Source organism: Cephus cinctus, unplaced genomic scaffold (assembly GCF_000341935.2).
Source record: "Cephus cinctus unplaced genomic scaffold, Ccin1 Ccin1_scaffold1708, whole genome shotgun sequence".
NCBI classification, from domain to species: domain Eukaryota; kingdom Metazoa; phylum Arthropoda; class Insecta; order Hymenoptera; family Cephidae; genus Cephus; species Cephus cinctus.
In genome coordinates, this window is record NW_014333954.1 from 43,713 (window position 1) to 66,408 (window position 22,696).

The window sequence follows — 22,696 nt, forward strand, 5'->3', positions numbered from 1 at the left end:
CTAAGATCATAGAAAGCAAGGATGATCAGGAGTGAATGAACTTACTTGAAAAACTTGTCGAACATCCGGTCGTTAACCAGCTTCGGTCCGGTACCATAGAGTTTCGAGACCTCTTCACCGTCAGGGCAGTAGGAGTAGAGTGCACGAAATTGGCAGCCAGCATCCCTGAACAAGATCAGGAAGTGCTTGCTCTCGGATCTTGCGATTTCCTCGAGCACGCGTCTTTTGGCTTCTCTGTTAACCGTGCCCGGAAATACGCAATACTCTACAGCGTTCAGCATTATGCCACGGTTGGATTTCGTCGTGGGTTGTTTGTACAGTCGTGGACCTGGTTTCAAACACGGGAAAACGTTATTACTCAAAGTGGATAACTTAAAAATTAAGCGACCGAATGAAATGCTCAGGTTTTTACTTTCTACTCACCATTGTAATCCATCATCGAACTAGGAGTGCTGCTGATGTCGCTACTTCCGTCATCGTAGACTCTTCTCTTCGTCATGAATCCTGGTGGCAAGGAACCTGGACCCGAGGGCGATGGCAGGTGTCTCATACCACCTACTCCAGGACTCGGTGCTCTCCGTGGTGGCGTTGATGTACCCAGACCACTATCCGAATCTATATAAAGACAGAATATCGTTTTGATTGGTGATACCAATTTTTACATATAATTTCAATACTTGAGAATTGATCGTGAGACGTCAGAGGAACGTTCATCAGATTATTTAGAATGTTTAGAACTGATATGCTTAATTTTTCCTTGATACTTTTTTCATTTCAATTCTTTATTAACCCTCGCTTAATTCCTTTGCCAAATTGATATATGTATTTAAAGAGAAAGACATTCCATTGAATCATACCAAAAGATCATTGGGTTAACCTTCTGTTAGTTTTTGAAGAACGACAGAGTCATTTTTAATAATATATTAGTCACGTATTAGGACTTGTGAATTGTATACATAGAATTGTATTAATTTTGTCTACACTGTGTACAAACGTTCACTGAATATTTATGAGACAATATTTTATTCTTGAAAACAATGTGCATCTTACTGTCCAAATAATTTTTGTAACTCTTCTCCTTCTAATTTAACTTATCCAGAAGCACAGTGGTACACAGTGTATTGAAGAGCTCTTATTATTTTTAGTGAAAGAAAAAATTACAGACAAATCACTATATTCCTGTTTGCATTTGATGTCAATAGGAACTAGACGATTCTAGAATTTGATTAAAATGGTCAACTACTAGCTAGCAATTTAAACTAGACAAGTACGAAACGTTTGTACTGTATATGAGATACTACGGGGTACCTGCTTCTTATATAATCAATGAGTACTGGGTCCTTGATTCTCATCTAGGAAGGTACGACTTGCTTTTGAGAAACTGTCTAATTTTTTTCACTACTCGAGTTACTAAACAAAAATTATGTGGGTAGGTACGATGCTAATGACAAATTCACAGGGTATAACCAAAAATTAAATTCTGTAAAGCTCTTATTCAAAAACCATGGTATACACTGAGACAAATTTTACAAACAAAAATATATCACTACATATTGAAACGACTCAGTGAATTTTGCCATGACCAATCGCAATCCCAATAATGTAAAAACCTGGAAACAAAAGGATATACAGGAAAGTATATGCATATAACATAAACTTAAGGACATGAAAAATTTGTACAAGACCTAGATGGGAGGTTAGTATGAGGAGATAACGAAGTTTGAAAAAACCGGAACCACCGACACAATCTGAAAGACATTGAGAATACCCGGAAAGAACCACAACCAGTGCTGTACAGCTTTAGGCCCATCGAAGCTTTCGAATATAATCGTAGCCAACCTTATGTAGCAAAATAAATATATATTGAAAAATTATGAGGATCAAAGTTCCACCAAGAATCGTATACAACAGCACGAAAAATCACAAAAGAACAATAGGAAAGTTAAAAAAATGAACAAAAAGGTCCATATACACCAGACAAGAGCGTAGACAAAAATTCATCGTGGAACTTTAACCTCAAAAGCATTTAAAATAATGTGCTAATAATTGTACGTGTAGTATATGTGCAAAATTACATATAATCATTAATATATGGCTGCAACCTTAGTGCTTGAACCTGCCACCATGCCACTACGTGTAGTACAAAGTGCTAAGTAGCCTACGACAATTGATAAACGTGGTGTAATTACAAAAGGGGAGTAATAAAGACATAAAAAAGAGACTTTGACACGACAATAGAGAGACAGGTATGGTTTCTCTTTTTTTTTTTTAATATTTGTAGATATAATCACTGTCGCTTATGGCAAGACAAACAAAAAAAGAACAAAAAATATATAATGAATCTCTCATATAGAGAACAGGTGGTGGAAGGGAATAAACATATTCCAAGTCACTGGTTGCTTCTTACCACACAAATTCATCAAGGAATTAGATTTTCGTCCCTTAAAGTTTTGGTAAGACGGGTATTTAGGCCTGCCTCTAACCTGTTGCTGAGGCTCCTGCGCATCTGCAATAATGCAACGTTTGCGTTGTTACACTTCGCACGGCACGTACGACCAAATCATAGTAGTTTTAAATTAAACGGGGTATTGAAAAAAAAAATCAAAAAATAAAGGGTCGACAAGGAAAACACGGCGTTCAGTCATTGCATCGAGAATACGATTACAAGCAACTATGCCATATCCACATATAGACACGTTCAGGTATAGAAAAGATATAAATGTAAGAAAGATACAGAGAAAAAAGATATGTTCAGGGGCTTGGGTCGGGCAACGGAGGGAGGGCTGGAGAACGATGAAAAATGATATTCAGAAAAAACAAATGAAGATTTACGCTAATCAATCAAGTAGCCGGTGTGCAGTACGGTGCAGAATAACGTTGCGTTCCAACTGAAAGATATAACAAAGAAACAAAAAAAGGTTCTTTCTTGAGTCTCCAACTACAAAGGCGCTACTTCAAAGTTCAATTCATACCCTTTAAACAGAGAAAGATTAAAAAATAAATTAAATTATAATTATAAGAGAGACACAAATAAATGATAATACAGCAACCTCATTACTCAGTCGCTTAATAACGGAATTGAGAAGCTAGGTAAATGATTATTATTTTTCAAACGTTTCGCTTCGCACTGTACAGCCTATATATTAGTTAGTCCATTTTTCTTTTTTCATACCAGATAGGCAATCCGTGTGACGAAGCCTACTTTCGTCGAGCCAAATAATTGTCAAAGGGAATTACTGATTTGGTTTGTTTGCATTTGTTTTTGAAATCAGTTTCGTGGAAACGTGGATCGTACACGTTCTTATGTTACTTTGATATTCAGTATTTAAAGAATAATTATAAGTGACAAACAAGCGGGCGTACCGGGTTTGAAAACTTACCACGTGATGTCTTGTAGGAACTGCGACGTCCTAGTTGATTTACACTTCGACATGGGGACGAGCCGCCACCGTCATCCGGTGAATCTACGGAAGATACTAAAATAGGACATTGGTGTTACGCACTGTTAGTAAAACATTTCTGATTGTTTCGTTATTATCAGGTGATTCTCATCATCTACCTTCTCTCTCTCAAAGAGAATAGAAACAAGCTATACAAGAGCTAGACTAATACTTAAAGAACATGCAGACTCAAATAGACAGTTAGGGTTGAAGTAGTGACATGAATATTATTGATTAGAAGGAAAAAAAAGTTCATTATGAAAAAACAAAAAGAGTCACAAGTATCACTACTACCTACTGGTACTGGTACAAGTATCCTAATACTTTTATCTGGAGTATATATCTGAACAATATATCTGGATGTACGTTAGGAATTTTTTTCTGAAATTGAATTATTCATTCTGTTGTCGCGACGTCCTTTTAATCATTACTTATTCAAAAAGGGTCGACGACTCCTTCCTTTTGTTGTTTTACTCTTTGACTTCTCTAGGATATCCTGTAATAGCGAACTTTTTTTTCTTCGATTTATATGACAGAATCTTAATTTAAAAAAAAAATAAGAGGCGAGTGATAGAGTGTGTGTAGTGCATACCCCTGAGACTGCCACCCTGATAAAGGGACCCGGAACGCCTGTCGTCGAGGTGGGCGGCAGTAAGACTGTCCTGCGAGCCTCGGTAGTAGTCTCGCCTCATCGTCGGCGACATCAGCGACGCTATAGTAAGTGTGTTAGTGCAAAAAAAAATCAGCTCGTGTTTTCTATCCTACTGTAATTAGACCACGCATTGAGAATTGATAATCGCGAGGCATCTTGACGGAATTGTAGCTACTAGTGCAAGAATTGACACTGATAAGAAGACAACATTCAATTATAAGGAGACGAACGAAGTGACAACTGATGGATTAGAAAATCTAGAGCTTTTTCTTGTCTGTTTCTTTTTCTTGTGATTATGTTACGTGATGGATATAGTATCACCGTGAAACATCGATGATGGATAATTCAATAAAAGATGTCAAATAAAATCAGCTCTTACTGGGAATTAAACGAAAATCGGTTATCGCTCAATAAAAATTCGCCATGCAAAAAAAGATAGAGCGATACAGTTGCAACATCGACGAAATCTTTACTATTGTCAAATAATACAGCACAATAATTGTCAATGTGTTACCACGCTAAACGACGTCAAGATACTTGGGAACTGGATTGTCGATATAATAGAGATCGCGGTCTTAGAATAGTTTTTGTTTTTCTTCATATTTTTGCTTTACCGAAGGAAATTAAATTTTTATCCAGTTCCTAAGAGATAACAACAAAAGCGTTTGTGCTCAATGCGACAAAACAATACTCGCGTATTCTGAACTTACCTGTACTGAGATTTGAGGAAGAGCCTTTCTTCCCGCGACTCGGCGTCAATACACCGGAATCCAGATCGGCGCCAGCGTCCCCGTGAATCGTCTTCGGCCGCGGACGACCCGCAGCAGTCTTGTTCCGCAGTTTGGTTGGTTTTATAGCGTTCAGTAACTCCTTGTCAAGTACTTTGCCCTATAACCCGAAAGAAAGAACAGCGGTTAAGGAAATTTTCCAATACTGCTAATAAAACTAATTAAAACCCGAAGTATGAAGTACCTCTCTTTCGGCCTCCTCGATGGCCTTTTTCAATTTATACTGTTCCAAAATGGCAGCTCTTCTTTGTCTATCGTCCTCCTTCTTTCTAGCTCTCTCTTCCTCTTTAAGCTTCTCCTGTTCCCTGCGTGCCTGCGCTTCCGCTTCCTTCCGCTCCTTCATTTCCTCCTGCTGCTGCCGTCTCTGCAGCGACAGTAGCATTATTCGCTCTTTCTTTCGCTCCATCTCGTCCAGGGAATTCTAAAGAGATAAGCATCACATATAGAATCTTTTAAAAAAGACACCCAAGTGTACAGTGAAAATTTTTAAATCTAATCTACACTCACAGGATCCGGATTGGTCAACTGATTTCCAATGACAAGACCAACCCCGGTACCAGCAGCCTGCCGTCCCTCAGCACTGCCATCTCGCTGTCGTTCTCTCTGTCGTTCACGTTCCATTTCCTTCTGCAATTCCCGATCCCTCATTTCCTGTCTCTGCTGTTCTCGTTCCTCGGCTTGCCGTAGTCGCTCCCTCTCCAAGTCTCGCTGCGCTTCCATTTGCCTCTGTCTTTCAGCTGCGCTGGCAGGAGGAGACTCGGGTCGTACCGTGAAGTCTTCCTGTTCTATATACGACGACACGCTTCTCTCCTATGCAAAAATAAGAACAAAGTCAATGTTAAAAAATGCAATCCTAACCGGTACAAGAATTAAACAGCGTTTAAATTTATTCAACTACCTTCTTAGGCGATGCTCTCTTAACCCTGAGCGTCGGTTTGGGCTTCTTGGGCGCATCATTGTCAAAGGAAATATAAAAACCCTTCTCGCCTGCGTCTGTTGGATCGAGTGGCGTCACCTCCGGCGTCGAGGATGGCGGTGGCGTCGCCTCTCGTAACGACGGATGAGGTTGGAAGGAATTTCGCGATATCGGCGGTCTGGTAGGAGACGGTATTCTGTACGTTCGACTACCCGACGTGATGTGTAGACCTCGTATACCTTGGGCGAGATCATCATCATTCCCTGGAAAAATTAGGAGCGTCAAACACTTAAAATACGTGCTCCTTCCCAATCAGCTCCATATTCCAAATAATTTAAGAACTGTCAGACTTACCAATAAAGGAAATATTTTGAGGTTCCATATCGTCGACGGGAGGTGCCGGTACCGGTGTGTGAAGAACAGCAGCTTGACGTTTCTCGGTGGGGCTCTCGCATGTGATTGGAATATGATGTACAGTCGACCTCTTCGGCTCTGGACTCTCGCTCATCAGTTGACTTATTCGATGAACCTGAGGAACGATCGACGTCTGTAGTGAAGATAACGATTAAGGTCGAATGTGCAACAAAGAGATTCATTTCGTTGGGACGAGAAAGAAAGAAAATTAAAAATCACGAAAGACTTAAAAAAATAGTTACAGTAACATGAGACTCAACGGTATGAGTAGGTCGTGTAAAAATTAACACAGTCCCAGTTCACAAATAGAATCCATATTCTGTAAACTTCAATAATTCATCACTATCACACTTCACTTGTTCTTAATAACAACACCATTAATGTGCCATCCGTTTGACAGCCAGGATGGTCAACTGATTTGAGTATGGAGTGAAAATATTTATCTCTTACAATTCACATAGGAACATAGAAAAACGAACCTCGCTGCTGTAGCTATGCGAGCTACTTGTACTGGAGGAATAGAAGAGATACATATTATTTAAATGAATAAATGTATCAGAAAAGGCAAAGTGTGGGCTCCGCTCGAACCGTAGGTGTCCAGGTATCAGAATACAAGTGTGGGAAGTCTCGGCCATGTTGGGTGTCAACAACGACTGTCTATAAATGTGCATTACATCACCAACTGGTTTCACGCATAATATACACTGAAACGCGTTTGCAACGGTAGTGGACAGCGTTACTGAATGGTAGAGAGGAGATCTTTCGTGTGTATTCGCCATAAACCAGCTACATACAAGTTACTTTCATACCGTTCAGGCACCGTGAAATTCAAAAGCGTAAGGGCACTGGGTATACACCTGCCTGCCTATGGACATACATCCTTCCCATACCGGATATAGGAGCACGAGTAACTTCGCGGTATTGTTAACCTTTCGCATACAAGGTAACTTCCTCCTAGCAGAAGTGGCCATGCGCGAGGATAAAAAAAAAGGTAACATTTACAGAAGCATCACTAATTCAGTTTCAGCCCAGTGAGTAACTTCTGCTTAGACAGGAAATCTGATGTTCTACATTTCAATTTACGCGTCGTACCCAACTAATCTACAATGCTCTTAAATTGTTCGTGATGTATGGGATGTAGGACGATCCACTTACGGCGTTACGATGTTGAGGACTAGCTGACGAAGGCGGTGTTTGGTTGAAAAGGGTTGCTGGGCTCGGATACGCAGCTGGTGGATGATTCATTTGATTATTACAGAGACTATGATCGCCACCATTGAGATACCTCTGCTCCTGGGAAGCGTCGTGGTGGAGTACAAATCCTTTTTGCTGAGGCGATTGCGAGCCCCAAGTTATCGTGTCTTGGTACAGACGCGGATCTTGTTGATAAACTGTAAGGAGATTAAGAAATTGGAATCAATGGTCCAGTCAGCATCCTCATACAAGTGCAACAGCTACTTTGGCCGAGGATGTACCTGTTGGCTGTGGACTGTATCGGGAGTCAGGATTCTGCTGATAGCCAGCCGCGGTCATTTCATTTGCAAGACTCTGGCCAATCGGTGGTTGTCTCCAGGTTCTTCTCTGGATTTGCGGCTGATCGTGAAGATAAAATTGTGACTGCTGACTGTCCTGTATTCTCGGTGTCATCGGGTTCATTGGGGGAATTGCGTAATTCTAATTGGACAGATGAAACATAACGTCAGAATGAAAAATTATACACTCGTACATGGTATACATTGGGTTTTAAACGGTCGGATCAAAGTGTAAGGACCTGCATGTGTTGCTGGCTGAGACTCTGCAGCTGCTGTAGCTGCTGCTGCATCTGCTGCTGATGTTGACTCATCAAGTGCTGCTGTTGTATTTGATTTTGCTGACTGGCAAGTCTCTGGATGTCTGCCTGAATTTCACTGAGGCTGCTATTCATCCTGTGACAATTTAACGTAGGTCTTACGAATCAGCAGGATGATCTAAGACTTTTTTTTTGTTATTTAACATTCGACATAACACCGTTAGGATTACGGGATACTCACTGAGATATGGACTGATGATACTGATCCAGGTCCATGTTCTCGATGTCAGGCGTTCTTCGTGTTTCGATGAAAGGAGCGCTGCCATCTTGCTCGAGCCATTTGTGTTCGACGTCCCGGACGTCCTCGCTAATTTCCTGAATTATTGAAAAAAAAAGAAAAATCAGCAATCAATCAAAATAATAAGCCCGGACAGATTCGAGTCACTTTGAAATTTTTAGACTTTGTACACCTACAGGTATGCACTGATAAATTCATTATTGGAAGAGACAAATAAGGTGTGTTGATCAGCTATTGACTTACTGACATTTATATTTATGATAAATCATTTTAATACCATCGCTCTCACGGGTTTGCACACTGACGGTGCGACTTGACGGTGTTACCCGAAAAAATAAATCCTTCACTGTAGTTTTTGGCAGATCATCATCAGACTCCACGTTGTCGTTGAACATTTTGAAATAAATAACAGTTTCGTCATCAGAATCAGACTCTGTAATTTCCGTGTCACTGCGAGGAAGTTGCAGAGTCTCATGCGCACTGTGCACTTTATTAACACGTAAAGTACTACTTGAGGAATTGGGACTGACAATATGTGACAGCTCTTTGTTAACTTTGCTCGACATAGATTTCACTGCTGTTTCGTGATCGATTATCGTATAATCGACGTTATCCACAAATTTATTGATAGAATCATTGGAAGTAGCAACAACCAAAACCTGCATAAATTTTCCTTTAAAAGATTCTAACCATTTGACGCCCTTCCATTGATTCCTAAAACAGAATTTCATGGGTAGGATTAATGATATGAGAAAAAATATATTGTCAACTGTACGACTAAACATTTTCGAAAATTTCTTTTTCCAAAACCTAAATCTATGTCAAATAATTTGCAAAATACTGTCATTCATTTTTTTTTGGTATACCTATCACAGCCTACTAAGAACAGAGCACTGGGACAGTTTCGAATCTGAGTTCTGTCAACTGATCAAGGTACCTAGTTCATGAAAAATTATGAAGATCGACTAAAAATTTACAGTTTACTATTATATAGTGTCAAAGGTCAATTAATCTCTTCCAATAAAGTGCTGTTTACCTGTAGATGCACAATCGTTGAGTGGAACAACCTGCTCGACGAACGATACAAGTAAGTTGGAAGAACAGTTCCACAAGCAATCGCTCATATTTTCTTATCAACGAAGCCGCGGACTTGATGACAGTGTTTGGGATAAAGGTCTAGGACGAAAGTCCATAGAGTACCTATTTCTCCTTTTGTTTGATCAATATCGCATCTTATGTAACTACAAAAGACGTCGGGACGTCGTCCCAGCTATCTCTTTTACTTTCACGTATTTCGAATGACTAAGAGAACGGAAATGCACAGAAATCAAAAGTATGACTGATGAGGAATAAAATTTCCAAAAATTAACATCGTACTCGTATTCGTACAATTTTGTCCGTTACTGTCAAATATTTTCAACGCTCGCTAAAGTAGCTTGCGGTGATTGAGAGAGGAGTTGAAAAATAAAATTCAAAAACCAATAACAGATACGTGGGAAACTATACATCAGACTGACGAACGATGAACCATCACCAAAATGAATTACTGCAATTCGGCATGACGCGAAGAGCTGCGTTCTATTGACAACTTAAATACAAGCATGCAAAGCACGATGAACAATATTGCTAGTAAGGCAAATGAGTAACTAAGCACAGCAACCTCCTACTAGCTCTACGCGAGGTACATTCAATCAGCAATAAAGCAATTCCAATCGAATGGGCATATAAAACGCACCGCGTTCGAGCAACGAGCAACTACCAGAAAGACGAAAGCGTACAAAATCCATAAAGAAAAGTGCAGCCCGCATTCGATTGACTCGGACAAGTGCTCTCTGGCTTTGCACCATTAACCTTAAAGACCTGAGAGACGTATCCACAACGGTACGGGACGTGCAAATATTGGTAAGAAAACAGAACCCCGAAAAGTGGTTGAAAAACAAAAGTACACAAGTCTAAAGAAAGTCCAACGGGATGCGCTCTAAGAGTAAATCAAAAGAGCCAAGGAGCAACGACAAAGCATGGCCACTTAGAATTAAACTATAGCATTGAAGGGTGGACGCTACGGTTGTACAGATATATAATGAAAATAATGACAAACAACATGGCGTCGTACATGCTAATAATCTACGGCAGACGCTTGTAACGTGTCTCGTACCTTGAGCGAGAAGGGACGTTGCGGTTTTTCTTGTGAGGTTTGTTGGGTTACAACAAGGGATGTCTCGGCAATGCTTGTGGGGGTCTCCCCCGCGGATCCGGAGTTTATTGGGTTTGGGGGAGTATGATCCACCGGACTGTCACCCCCGGACGTTGACGAAGAGGGAGACTTAACCTTACCCTGCAACCAGCCCAACCAGCGTGCCTTGTTAGGTACTGAGAAGTCCGCCACCAGGACACCGACAAACCATCCACGAGGAGCGAATCCGTGGCCAAGTTCTCATCTTGCATTATGTATGCAATGGGTCTATTTTCCTTATTTTTTTTTTTTCCTTCACTCTTTTCTTTCTCTCTTGACAAATCGTCAAACTTTCATACGCAAAAAGCCGTCCTCGAGTCTCATAGCAAATAATAGATAATCGCAAGCGCGTCAAGCGAGTAAAATGTATTTTTTGGTTATCTGAGCTTTGTCTCTACAGCAAGGGTACCAAGGAATGGTAATACCTGCCAATCGTCGTCTACTGGACTACGTACTTTGTAACGTACTACTAACTGTCGACTACTTGATTCACTGCCGAACAATGATCAATGCTATGGCGCTGTGCGATGAATGATATAATTGAACATTTTTTCTTACATTTGAATCTTACACAAATCGAATGAAAATTATTGTCACTTGGCCCCGGCGCTTTGTAAAATACACAATTGTAATATAGACTTATATACATGTTTGCAAACACCTTATACACACTTTGTTAATAATTGGACCGCGCGTTCTGGTAAATACAACAGTTGTTTGCGATATCGATAAGACGCCGAAAGGCGTGCGAAATTAATGAACGGAGTTATACACAGTGGCGCTAGAGACAGCATCGAGTGTATATAGAATTCGAGATTCTCTTGTATTTATTATACTTTGCTCTTGTACATTTTTACTGTTATTTTTATTCCCTACCTTTCGAAAATACAACCGCGAACTCACAACAGTACCGAAAGCAGATATGATAATACAGAAAATGAATAGGCAATCAAGCAAGAAACGGCATGTATTCTGCTTCTGCGTAGGCTTTAAAGAAATTTGACGTAGACTACAGTAAAACGTGTAAACGTATATGGATCGTTATGTACATATACATATTTAAGTATGTATCATTAAAAGCGTTTACACTAGCAACAGTTCTGATATCGATGCCGTCAAGTATAATAAATAAGATTCTCGATTAATTGTAAAAGTAAAGTATAGTGTGCACTGCGACATGCACTCTTACCAGAGAGAACAGCTGAAGGATTGGAAAGAAGAGAGAGATGCGCGTTACAACAGTGATTATCAGGTAAGACAAAGAAAAGGATAGGAAGAACAACGTAACAGGGAGTAACTGTAACGATTGAGGATGTTATACGTAAGTTGTTGGAAATAAGAAAAGTAGAAAAAATATTCACACGGAGACTTATAGCGACGCACGAGGTGACAGTGTCAAGTTGGGTAATTAATATAAAAATCTAATTTGATAGTCAAAGGTACTGTTCCGGATAAAATTAAAAATTCCATTGCTTTCTACTGTTCTATACGAATTTTCAATATAAACACATTATCCATTAGGTACTTCTCATTACCATATCAGATAACACAATTTTAAAAAAGGGCATATGCATCTGTAAACGTCTAATTTGTCCCAACGAGCAAAACAACTTACTAAAGTTGTCATAAAGTTTTCTTGAACATAGAAACAACTCTAATAATGCATCTGTCTAGAACTTCAATGCACGGTTATGTTAAACAGTACTAATTTCGTTTAAAAAAAAGATTAATATAACCAACGTGTCGTCTCGTGTCGGTTGTCCTACCTTCGTGACAGCCTGTAGAAAGGCTGCTTTTCCAACCTTCTGTCGTTGTTTCGACATAACAACCTCCATCTTCCGCTTCTCATTCTCTATGTGTCGTCTCTTCTCCTCCAGCTTCATCCTGATGTTGTTAAGTTGCGAGGCCATTACCGTATTTCCGCCATTTTCATCTGTCCACGAAGAACAAGTAACAACGTCATTGTGAATACAGCTCCAACAGGAATCCTAATCAACATCGATCAACGTTAAATTTACAAAGTACTCACCAGCCGCGTGATGTTCCGTCTGTTGCATCTGCTGGTTGCTCTGTTGTTGCCACGTGGTTGTGTTCGGTAACGTGGCAAAAGTGGTTTTCTTCTCGGCGAACCCGTTGCCGTTGCTCTGGCCCTGCTTTTTACTAGTGAAACTAGACTTGGCAGGTGGATCTTCGCGATCCTGTTCCATGTACGTAAAGTTAATACCCTTCTCCGAGCTCTGCCTGCTCAAATTGGCAAAACTCGCCATCTTCGTGGTCTCCCCGTCGGTGTTATCGTTATCATTGGAATGTAGAATGTTCTTGAGGGCAACGTTGTTCAGACTTGAGTTCGAAGCCTGTCGCCTCAGTCTCCCTGGTTCCTCGTTGTTGTAACCGTTGTCGGAAAGGATCAGCTGGACTCCACTTCCGTATACATCCTGAACACTGGACCGTGCCGGAAGTGTGGGTTCGGTTGTACTTCGCTTCCCGATATGAACACCCACTTCTTTGTCAGGATTTCTCCCAAAATTGTGTAAATTGTCCTACAACAGAGCATTACCCAATTAATGAGATTGGTAGCGACCAATCGGATACCTCTTGGGTAATATACTAAAGTATTAATTTTGATATCTTAAATGATCGACTGTTACCTGTGAACCTCCAAAGTTTTCGATGGTCAACTGAGAGTCGTCGGTGACGCTGTTACGTCGCGAACGTCGACCTGCGTAGGAACTTCGTCGTTGATCTTCCCAGTTACTAGGTCGACCAGCAGCTTCCGCTCTGGCTGATGATTTCTCGTCGGCTACTGAACTCAACGTCGGAACACCTTTTCCACGATGAACTACGAATCCATCTTCGCTTCCGATTCTCCTGTAAATTTTTATAAACATCCAATTACTCTTGACAAGGGAATCCCTTTTTTTATAATTACCTGTCGTCGTGTGAATGTTCTGTCGTCTGTTGTAGTGACTGTGACTTTTTCACAGAACCGATCGGCGCTGCTTTGGCGACTAAAATCCGATTGGACAAATAAAATTAGACAATACTCTCAGAGAGCACGTGACGGATATGAAAAAAGGACACTCTAAAAGATCCTAACTCAAAAAATGCTCAGGCAAGGTAATACGATTCTCGAATTTCTCATTGACTTAATTTCTTGCTTTTTTCTTTCTATAATGCAAAAGACCGGACTCATTGAGTGCCCATGCGTTATACTGCAAATATAATCATATGTGAAACCTCAACAATTTTTTTTTCACTAAACGCATAGGAACGCGACTATGTGTATAAGAGATATTTGCAGTTCACTAGAAATTCATGTGAACAGAACGATATATATTTACAACAAAAAAAAAAAAATCCGGTAAGTCTAACAGTATAGTACATCTACGAGTGCCTGTAGCATGTAATTTAATTCTCATCTACCCTACAATATATCATCTAGGATCGTCTAAGAGTATACCGTGTGAAGTGTCAAGAAATCTGAAAATGAGTGAAATCAACAACAACAAAAAAAAAAACAGAAAAAAATGAAGAACTGCGAAAAATATACCAGGGAGACGTGACACACACCAACGAAACTGCAGACAACGGATAACAAAAACAAAAATGGGAATATATACATCGCAACAAAAAATAGACGAACCGAAGACACAGTGGAAACCTCCTTTGGAAATAGGAAAGCCATAATGATTTTCTCGTTCCGTCGAGTATTCTTGTTGTACACACGGGACCATAGAATCTCATGCAAAATGATTAAAGAACAAAAGCCAATTTCACAGCAAGCTCCAACAAAATTATCTTACCCTATATATATATGTATATGCATATAACGTACACTTTACATATTCACATACGGTCATGAAATTTTGATATGGTTCATTTATTAATTCTCGAAGCCGCATGCACTCCCGTGTATACTTGGATTATACAGCCAGTATTGATCTATTTGATATATCATATATTGATATATTACCACGCAAATTATATACGTTCATTAACAAGCAGTGCTCCTAGTACTTCGTTACACCGTCTCGCTCAAAGTATCGATCAAAAGACTGTATACAGTGTTTCAAGTGCAAAGCACAAAATTAATAACTAAAATTTTCCCACGAACATCATTCGTATCAATCAGGTCCCAAACGACATTTTAAGATCAAACAAAATAAAAATGTACAACTGTCGCAATGGAAATACGTCAGGTGTACTTGAACGACGACAATGATTTCACCTGACATCCTGTCCATTAACGTATTCTCTAAGAACCATACAACAACGTTGTTTATAGCAAATAAAATGTAAAAACTTTATATATGTATATCCGTAATGAAGATTCAAAAAAAAAAAGAGACAGCGTTAACAAGATAAACAGCAAGAAATAAAACGTTCCCAAGAATTTCTCTGTACAATTAATATCATTGTTTGCGCTGCATTTGAAACACCAGATTAGTCAAGAAATGATGCGCGTCACAGAAAGAGACAGAGAGCTCGTTAAAGCTTCAGATTGAATGAGTGTACAGGAAAGAGAAAGATAAAAAATATATATAAATGTATATAGATCTAAATCTGTCTCTCGCTCTCTCTCTCTCTCTCTTTCTCTCACGAGCGACATCTACGTCGAATGAAACCCGATGGAACGAGAGGAGGCCACCTAGATGATGCTGTTTTCTTGGTATCGTGTGGGTGGGTACCTGTGAAGCCTGGCGCGGATACGGAGAGGTTGCTTCTCAGGTCGGGTATCGGAGCTATAGACTGTGGTAGACTTCTCTTATGAGCTACGCCATGACTATTGCGCGGGCACGCTGCAACCCGTCGCCAGCACGATACGACGCCATATTCGGTTCATGGGCAAACCGGAAGTTGTCGAAAGAAGAAGGCGAGGATAGCGTTGTTGTCAAGCATCGAGAAGAAGGTTATGCCATAGAAATATATGGAAATATTACACTTGTAGTATAAAGGTATCTGACAGATAAGATAGGTTTTTGTTCCTTGTCTTTCTATTTCCTCCAACATCCTCCTCCCCACCACCCGCTCCCACCCATTTATTGTCTCATTTCTTTTGATCACTAGCGATCGACGATTATACGCATCAACGTCATTCTCAATTGACGTTCACACGTTTCTCTCTTTTTTTTTTCTTTTCTTTGACCCGATAATGCTATTGAAAGTTTTTCTTTGTTATCGCATTCTTGCTGTTGATTTTGATGCTGCTTTGTTGCGATAGAGCAAAGTACTCTTTTTTTAAACTTGCTTCCTCGTTTACGTCTCGCACAAATTGACACCTCTGACAGGAATTTATTCTTTACTCGCAAGTTTATCGCCGGCTCAACAGGATCTTGGATTTTTATACTGGGACGAGTATGTGTATTGACACTGATAAGAAGCGTGATACCATCGAGATCGTGAGCAAGCTCAAAGCAACTAGACTGTACCGTCTTAGATTTGAAGGATTGATCGATTCGATTGCACTGCCTCAAGATCAGAGTGCAGTAATACGGTATTCTAGAGTCTTGCCCTCGATCCCGATGGAACTCCATGAATAAAGGTATAAGAAATTAAATGATATAAAAAGGTAAGTTCAAAGTTTTGCTTGCGACAGCAGCCATCACCAAATAATCGGCCATACCGTATGCCCACCACCGTTAAGATTTAATGCATTGAGAAGAGAAAATAAAAGGCATACGCGAGTCTTGCGAATTTGACTATTCACAGTGCTCCCCTAACATATTCCTTTCCCTCGTACTTCATCCTGAGGATTTACTTGGACATATACGCAATTTATGGGTGAGGCAACAATCTCCTCGATTACTGATCTCGGTCGCGTACATGAGAACAGACCGAAGTTGACGTACCATCTAAGAACTGCAGCGCTCTCTCCTCGCCGGGATAACGAACACACTTCACCGGATGTATCTCCAGGACATTGTACATGTCAGCGAGGAACACGACGAGGTTTTGCTTCATGGACCTAAAAAACGCAAACGATTTTGTACACAAAGTCAATTCAGAAAACAATTATCGATCAGAAAAAGGATAGATAAGACAATAGGTAAAAATAAAAGATGTCCAACCCTCTCCTGTAAGTAACATCCTCAGGCTGCATATGGAAGATGGAGTAGGGCAAACATCTGACGCAAAAGGCATGAACCATGGATAGATTGTGAAGCGCATCCGCGACAGAGGGTCTCTTCGAGACCCTGATGTCCATCCAGTTGAGCTCCCCGGGACAGTAGAACGCTACGACAGCGGCTAGGCCCACGCCGTCGTACAAGGATTGAAAATCCTTGGCAGCCGGCAATTCCGGAAGTCTGGTCTTGTCCCCGGCGCCTTCCTCCATCTGAATTTTGGCAATTAGCGCCTGCGACGCCTGACTTATCCAAAGTAGGAGACCCTTCTCGTGATCGGCAGGTACCGTCACTTCCGTCTGAGGATTGAAACGTTGAATGGCCGCCACAACGCGATCACCCGTCACCACCTCCTTCGCGTACAGGACCATCAGGCCCTCTATCACAGCCATGTGCGCCGACTGAAAAATATATGAAAATTTAACTAATCGCTGGTCCAATCGATCCATGTCAAGATCGTGTATATCGGGACTCACCATTTTCAGTGGCGAATTCTGTATGAGGATCGTTTCCGTCAGCTGAGTATTATTCGGCTCCGAGACGTAGACGCCCTTCCTGGCAAGGGCCTGCAGGATGCCCCAATGATTCTGATTGTGATAATTGGGGTCCGAGTAGATGTTCGCCAGGGCCAGGCAGTAGAGTTCAGCATTTGAGAGAGCGTGGACTATCTGAGGCTTCAGGTGTTCCTGGTCCTGAAAGGCGCAAATAATAGATCAGTGTGACGGGACTTGGTATCCCTGCTGTTAAAAGCGCAGGGAATCCTAAAACGTGACAGAGTCCTTCGTAATCATTGTATTTAGTTGGAGCTAAGGGTAATTAATCTGAACGACGTCGAGAAATCACCGCTAATTATATACATCCGCACCTGGTCCTTAGATGAAAAAAAGAGTCTCCTAGAAACTTTCACCTTGACTGAAAGTATGAGGATCGTGATGCGTCCTGACGATAATGAAACGTTTTTACGACAAATCACGAAGGCTCGTTTAGGCTCAACGGAGCATCTAATTAAGTAGCCATTGCACCCAAGTCAAAGTGTCATGTGCGTCGTTAGGTAATTCGTTACTCTGTCAAGGTTAACTGGACGGAAAAATATTTATGAAATAATTTCACTCGAAAACAAATAATACCAGATATTACGATATATCGGAATTGTACCACAGAGAGAAATTTTGTCCCGGAAATTCGTGCACGAAATTCACGTCGCCTCGACATACATAAACGGAACACGCGAAGACTCGTAGTAGCGTATAATTGCGCTGCAGCCGTGCTTAAGCTAATAATAATTAAAGCACACGGTCTTCGTTCCCGACTAACGAGTTAATCTCTCATGCCTTGCCAGTGTGACTTCTCAGGATTACCTAGGATTGCGATTCCATGCATTATCTTTAAATACCCTTCAATTCCATACTGTGACCCATGAAGAAGTCTAAAAAATAAAAAGACATCTGAAATCGATCGCCTAACCAACAAAATCTAGCGCAATTCCACCTGCCGCGGATTTTCAAGAATACGCAATTCCATTGCACTTTCAACACATACACTGTGCACATATTGAAAGAAGAAAAGAAAAAAGAGAAAGAACCGCAAAATGTCCAATTACAAGTAGATTTTAGTGCTCCGCAATTCCCGAATAGAAAAAGAAAGAATAAGAGAGAAAGAGAGAGTCCAAGCTTCAACCTACATAATGATCATCTGGCCAAGAGCCAGATTCTCGGTTAAGAGAGAAGCGAGAGAGATAGACAAAGAGAAATAATGAGAGAAGTGCAATTCCAAGAGTCAAAAAAAGATAAGAAAAGGACACAGACTAGTTGCGACGACTACGCGAGAATGCAGTTGCGAAGTGTAATGAGCGTCTCACCTCGTGTCTACGTCTCGACTTGCAACCGCGACACAATTCCATGAACGAAGTAACAGACCCTCGGCAATTCCACGGATACGTTCGTGATAGTAAAATTTCTAAGACACTCGCACTTATCGGCGCACGCTGTAATCGCCCGATAGAATCGCCGTGAGACGCATTACAGTCGCGGGTGAACTATCTGTCGCGGTGCAACAACAAAGACTGACGATTCCTCTTGTTTCCGCTATAGCGAATCAGTCGGATGATTGCCAAGTAATTCAATTGGTCTAATTGGATCTGGGACTGATATATATATATATTTACATACAGGGTGTCCCATTTTAAACAATCCGTTTGAATACCTCTCGTAAATTTCAGATGGGGAACAACATTAGATGGACGGAATAAATTTTAAAAAATATGAACTTAAGAATTTAATGAGAGTTTTGCACGTAACTTTCGTGCCTTCTCAAAGCTACGTTTAACGAGTGATCACCGTATGGCACAAAGTAGCCATTGTCAATCGATACACCCAAAAATCTAAATACACAATGAAATGCACGTAAACGTTATTGCATAACGATAATAAAGTTATCCTAGGACAGAGAAAAAATTTATAAGAGACGTACCTCATGATCACGATAATAAGGCTCGCGAAGGTTGTCCGGCACGCGGTTGTTGTACGCCTTCGACAGCAGCCATTTTACGGAGGCACGTTGTTTGGCCTGAAACACGAAAAAAAGAAAAATTAACCGGTTAAGTAACATTAATAATATTGATTCGATAATTATTCATATACGGATACCATTGATTAAAAAAAGCATCGTTATCTCACGATGCAACGTTACTATATTTTAAAGAGACACCAAGAAGACCACTTTCACATTGGTTTTTCTATTTTTTTAGGATGAAAATTTTTGAACACAAAAAAATATATATATGTAAAAACATCATCTCGAAGGGCATCGAACCATGGAGTATGTCCATCAAGCAGGTAGAAAATAGAATAGCTATCGACCAATGCCTTTATTATAGATACTCAAGTAAGCAGTGCAGAGTCTATTCGCACTCTTCGCCCCGAGACTCAAGATGAGCCGGGTGCTCGAAAAGTACTTGAGACGCGTCGCGCCGCCCATGGTCGTCGACATGGGTATCTATGGGAGCATCGTGTAAAGTCGATAAATAATAACGCCGGAGTAACGGGTGAGAAATGTTAAAATAAAATAAAAATACTAAAATTCGCTCCTTGAACGAGTTTTGCGTATAAATTCGCATAAGGCATGTATAATTAAAAATTGAATTTCACTTGAAATTCTTCTTATACGCGTGCCGGTTGATTTACGCGAATCGATAAGAAATTACAAAGCTGCAACAGCCGCGCTGCGACAAACAGGTTAATTAGCACGGTTCGTATTGCTAGAGTGCTGATTACAGTCTTGCTGATTTTTTTATCTTTTAACAGCACTTAAGCGTCAATTGCATAACGAGTGTCAGAATATTAAAAGTAAAGTAGGACAATTCCACGGTTCCTGAGTGGATCTACGGGCTTGTTATTAGTATTGGGGCTCGAGCTATAATCCAGACTTGCTTGGGAGTTTTGACGCTTCCTAAAGTTCTGGTGGAATTTTCTATGTGATGGCTGTCCGGGGTAAAACGGTGGAATTGCGAGAACGTGAAACATCGACCGTGTCTTGTCCGGTATAAACTAGGCCGCGACTTCGAAGTCATCCGACTCGCATTTCTCTAGTACGCATGTGCCAAGAAGTGCATATACACAGTGCAATAGTAATGCAGGAAAGCCTTTCACGCAATGTAGCATCGACATGGTTGGATTTAGGAGCTGCGAATTATTCGCTACGAAATTTCGATACGGCGCCTCGAGATTCCATTGTGAAATTGATGCTGTTTGCAATAGAAAAAATTGGCTTGGACAGGGCAAAAGTTACGTGATAAAAACAGGTGTGCGTTGTGGCCTTAGGGAATATTGAAAAATGGGGTAAAAAAGCAACTAGACCATAATAAAAAAATAGCACCGCTCTGTATTTCAGTTCTAGTAATGGATGAAAAATGGTAACTAGACGGAAGCTTGATTTTTCAAATATTTCTCCAGGTCAAAGATACCAGGGACACGTCTGTAAATATCCCTACGGCTATTTCATTATCATTTTCTGCGCCCTCTCGGATATTCGACGTGCCGTCGGAATTAAAGAGGTCGCCATAGTCAGAACGTAGAATTATTATCGAGCCCCACCCTCGCCCTACTAGCCCCCTAAAACAGACGACCCCTCGTTTATGGATCCAACGCGAACTTTCGTTATTGCGACTAGGAACTTTTTTTCATAAGTCTTGGAAGTTAGCCCTCCATAATTCGAAAATTCCGGTTCCGTTGTTTGTTCTGAATTGCTCTAAGTTTGTTCTAAATACAATGTTCCGGAAAAACAAGTTTCTCAATTGAAATTTGTAGCGGTGTGGCGAAAAAAAGAACACTTCTTTCCCGGAACCCCCCACTTATGGAAAATGAAACTTTTTTTTGTTTTTCAAGGTTGTTCTAGTTGTTCTAAATATTATTCCAGAATATTAATACCGCTAAGTAAAGAATACTCGAATGGGATCAAAAAAACGTTTTATGCATATAAAATCGTTTCATCCTACTTTTATCCGACTTGCGACCACCCGATCGTTATACAATTCTAGAACAATCATCGATAGACCGAGAACAACTTGGAACAACCTAAAAAAACCTAGAACAACCTAGAATAAGCTAGGACATCCTGGAATAACCTGGAAATCGTTCGAAATGCTCAGCTTTTCCAGTGTTTCCCTGGTTTTATGTGACTGTCCTAGCTGATCGTGGTAGGACGTGGAACAACGTGGAAAAATCTAGAAAATCCTAGGAAAACATAGGAAAACCTACAGAAATCTAGGAAAAGCTATGCAAACCTAGGAGAACCTAGAACAAGCTGGAATAACCTGGAAATCGTTCGAAATGGTCCTATATCTACTTGCTATGCATAAAACGTTTTTTGATCCTATTCGAGTATTCTTTACTTAGCGGTATTAATATTCTGAAACAATATTTGGAACAACAAGAACAATCTGGAACAACAACAAAAAGTTTGATTTTCCATAAGTGGGGGGTTCCAGTAAAAAAGTGTTTTTTTCGCCTCATCGCTACAAATTTCAGTTGAGAAACTTGTTTTTCTGGAACATTATAGAACAAACTTAGAACAAGCCAGAACAACAAGTAGAACCGGAACTTTCGAATTATAGGGGGCTAACTTCCTGCACCCTTTTTTCATTCGCCCAATACCCTGTGGCTTCCCGGTAGGAGACAGCACGGTAGACAAAACAAAGGAGCAAAAAATCAGTGTACAAGCAAAAGCCTCGTAAACACCGAACAGAATTTTGTTATTATAATAAAGCTAGGGGAAAAAATGTAACTAGATATTTTTTTACATCCCGTTCATCTACCATACCCGCAAAATAAACTGTATAAATTTTAATTAACAGTCGCAACGTGTGGTCTTATAGATTACTCTATAACAACTAAAGGAAGTCATCCCTCTCTTTGAACCTTAACGAGTGCATTTCCGCTTAGCGATACTCAGGTCTGTGAACTATTTTTGAGAAAGTCACCAACTTCCTGGATCGAATTACTGGTGGAACCAAAAATTCTTTTCTATACGTTTCTTCGTATATATGCACATACGCAATACCCTGATAATGGTAAAACAGTGAATAACAACCGATACAAATACCCGCGTAATACATGTACAGTGGCTATGCGATATAGCGTACACTGTGAATTGGCATGTACAGCCGCACTTTGATTTTCGTATTTATCGACGTCTAATAAAAGTGGGTTAAACAATCAGGCAACGGTACATAAACTTTTCAAAGGCAGCGCCAGGCTCATAAATTCAAACTCGAAAACTTGTTAAACTGACACTCTTCGTGACCTCGTGAGATCGCCGGGGTTATGGAATGGAATGTCTGGAAAAAAAATTTCAATATTGAACCACCTCAAAAATGAATCCCCGTAGTAAAGGAAACGAAAAAAAAAAAAATCTCGTACAGCTATAAAAATATTCTAAAGATAATTAGTAATTAGTAATGTGAATGAGGAAAACCTTCTTGACCCGTATTACTGCGAGTGACCCCGTGCAGAAGGCCATTCCCACTCTCAATTTTTCTCACAGTTTCC

At 40.4% G+C, this 22,696-nt stretch overlaps 1 protein-coding gene across 17 annotated transcripts in view; it reads right to left on the minus strand.

Moving 5' to 3' along the window:
- LOC107273530 (patronin) overlaps nucleotides 1–22,696 on the minus strand; it is a 49,299-nt gene that overhangs the window by 4,030 nt on the left and 22,573 nt on the right. For 5 of the 17 annotated variants that reach the window (XM_015751827.2, XM_015751843.2, XM_015751839.2 and 2 more), the window contains 24 exons: nucleotides 19,122–19,217; nucleotides 17,129–17,344; nucleotides 16,599–17,053; nucleotides 16,380–16,495; nucleotides 15,219–15,329; nucleotides 13,460–13,538; nucleotides 13,179–13,398; nucleotides 12,560–13,070; nucleotides 12,297–12,463; nucleotides 10,453–10,632; nucleotides 8,241–8,374; nucleotides 7,982–8,156; nucleotides 7,686–7,884; nucleotides 7,366–7,601; nucleotides 6,151–6,325; nucleotides 5,779–6,059; nucleotides 5,388–5,690; nucleotides 5,065–5,301; nucleotides 4,803–4,980; nucleotides 4,033–4,152; nucleotides 3,381–3,476; nucleotides 2,408–2,506; nucleotides 424–615; nucleotides 46–328 (listed from right to left, as the gene is read on the minus strand). In XM_015751827.2, coding sequence (XP_015607313.1) covers nucleotides 46–328; nucleotides 424–615; nucleotides 2,408–2,506; nucleotides 3,381–3,476; nucleotides 4,033–4,152; nucleotides 4,803–4,980; nucleotides 5,065–5,301; nucleotides 5,388–5,690; nucleotides 5,779–6,059; nucleotides 6,151–6,325; nucleotides 7,366–7,601; nucleotides 7,686–7,884; nucleotides 7,982–8,156; nucleotides 8,241–8,374; nucleotides 10,453–10,632; nucleotides 12,297–12,463; nucleotides 12,560–13,070; nucleotides 13,179–13,398; nucleotides 13,460–13,538; nucleotides 15,219–15,329; nucleotides 16,380–16,495; nucleotides 16,599–17,053; nucleotides 17,129–17,344; nucleotides 19,122–19,217 — 4,859 coding nt within the window. Of the gene's footprint in view, nucleotides 1–45; nucleotides 329–423; nucleotides 616–2,407; nucleotides 2,507–3,380; nucleotides 3,477–4,032; nucleotides 4,153–4,802; nucleotides 4,981–5,064; nucleotides 5,302–5,387; nucleotides 5,691–5,778; nucleotides 6,060–6,150; nucleotides 6,326–7,365; nucleotides 7,602–7,685; nucleotides 7,885–7,981; nucleotides 8,157–8,240; nucleotides 8,375–10,452; nucleotides 10,633–12,296; nucleotides 12,464–12,559; nucleotides 13,071–13,178; nucleotides 13,399–13,459; nucleotides 13,539–15,218; nucleotides 15,330–16,379; nucleotides 16,496–16,598; nucleotides 17,054–17,128; nucleotides 17,345–18,510; nucleotides 18,696–19,121; nucleotides 19,218–22,696 lie in introns of those variants that run through there. The other 12 variants (XM_015751835.2, XM_025090880.1, XM_015751834.2 and 9 more) reach the window with 11 other exon arrangements.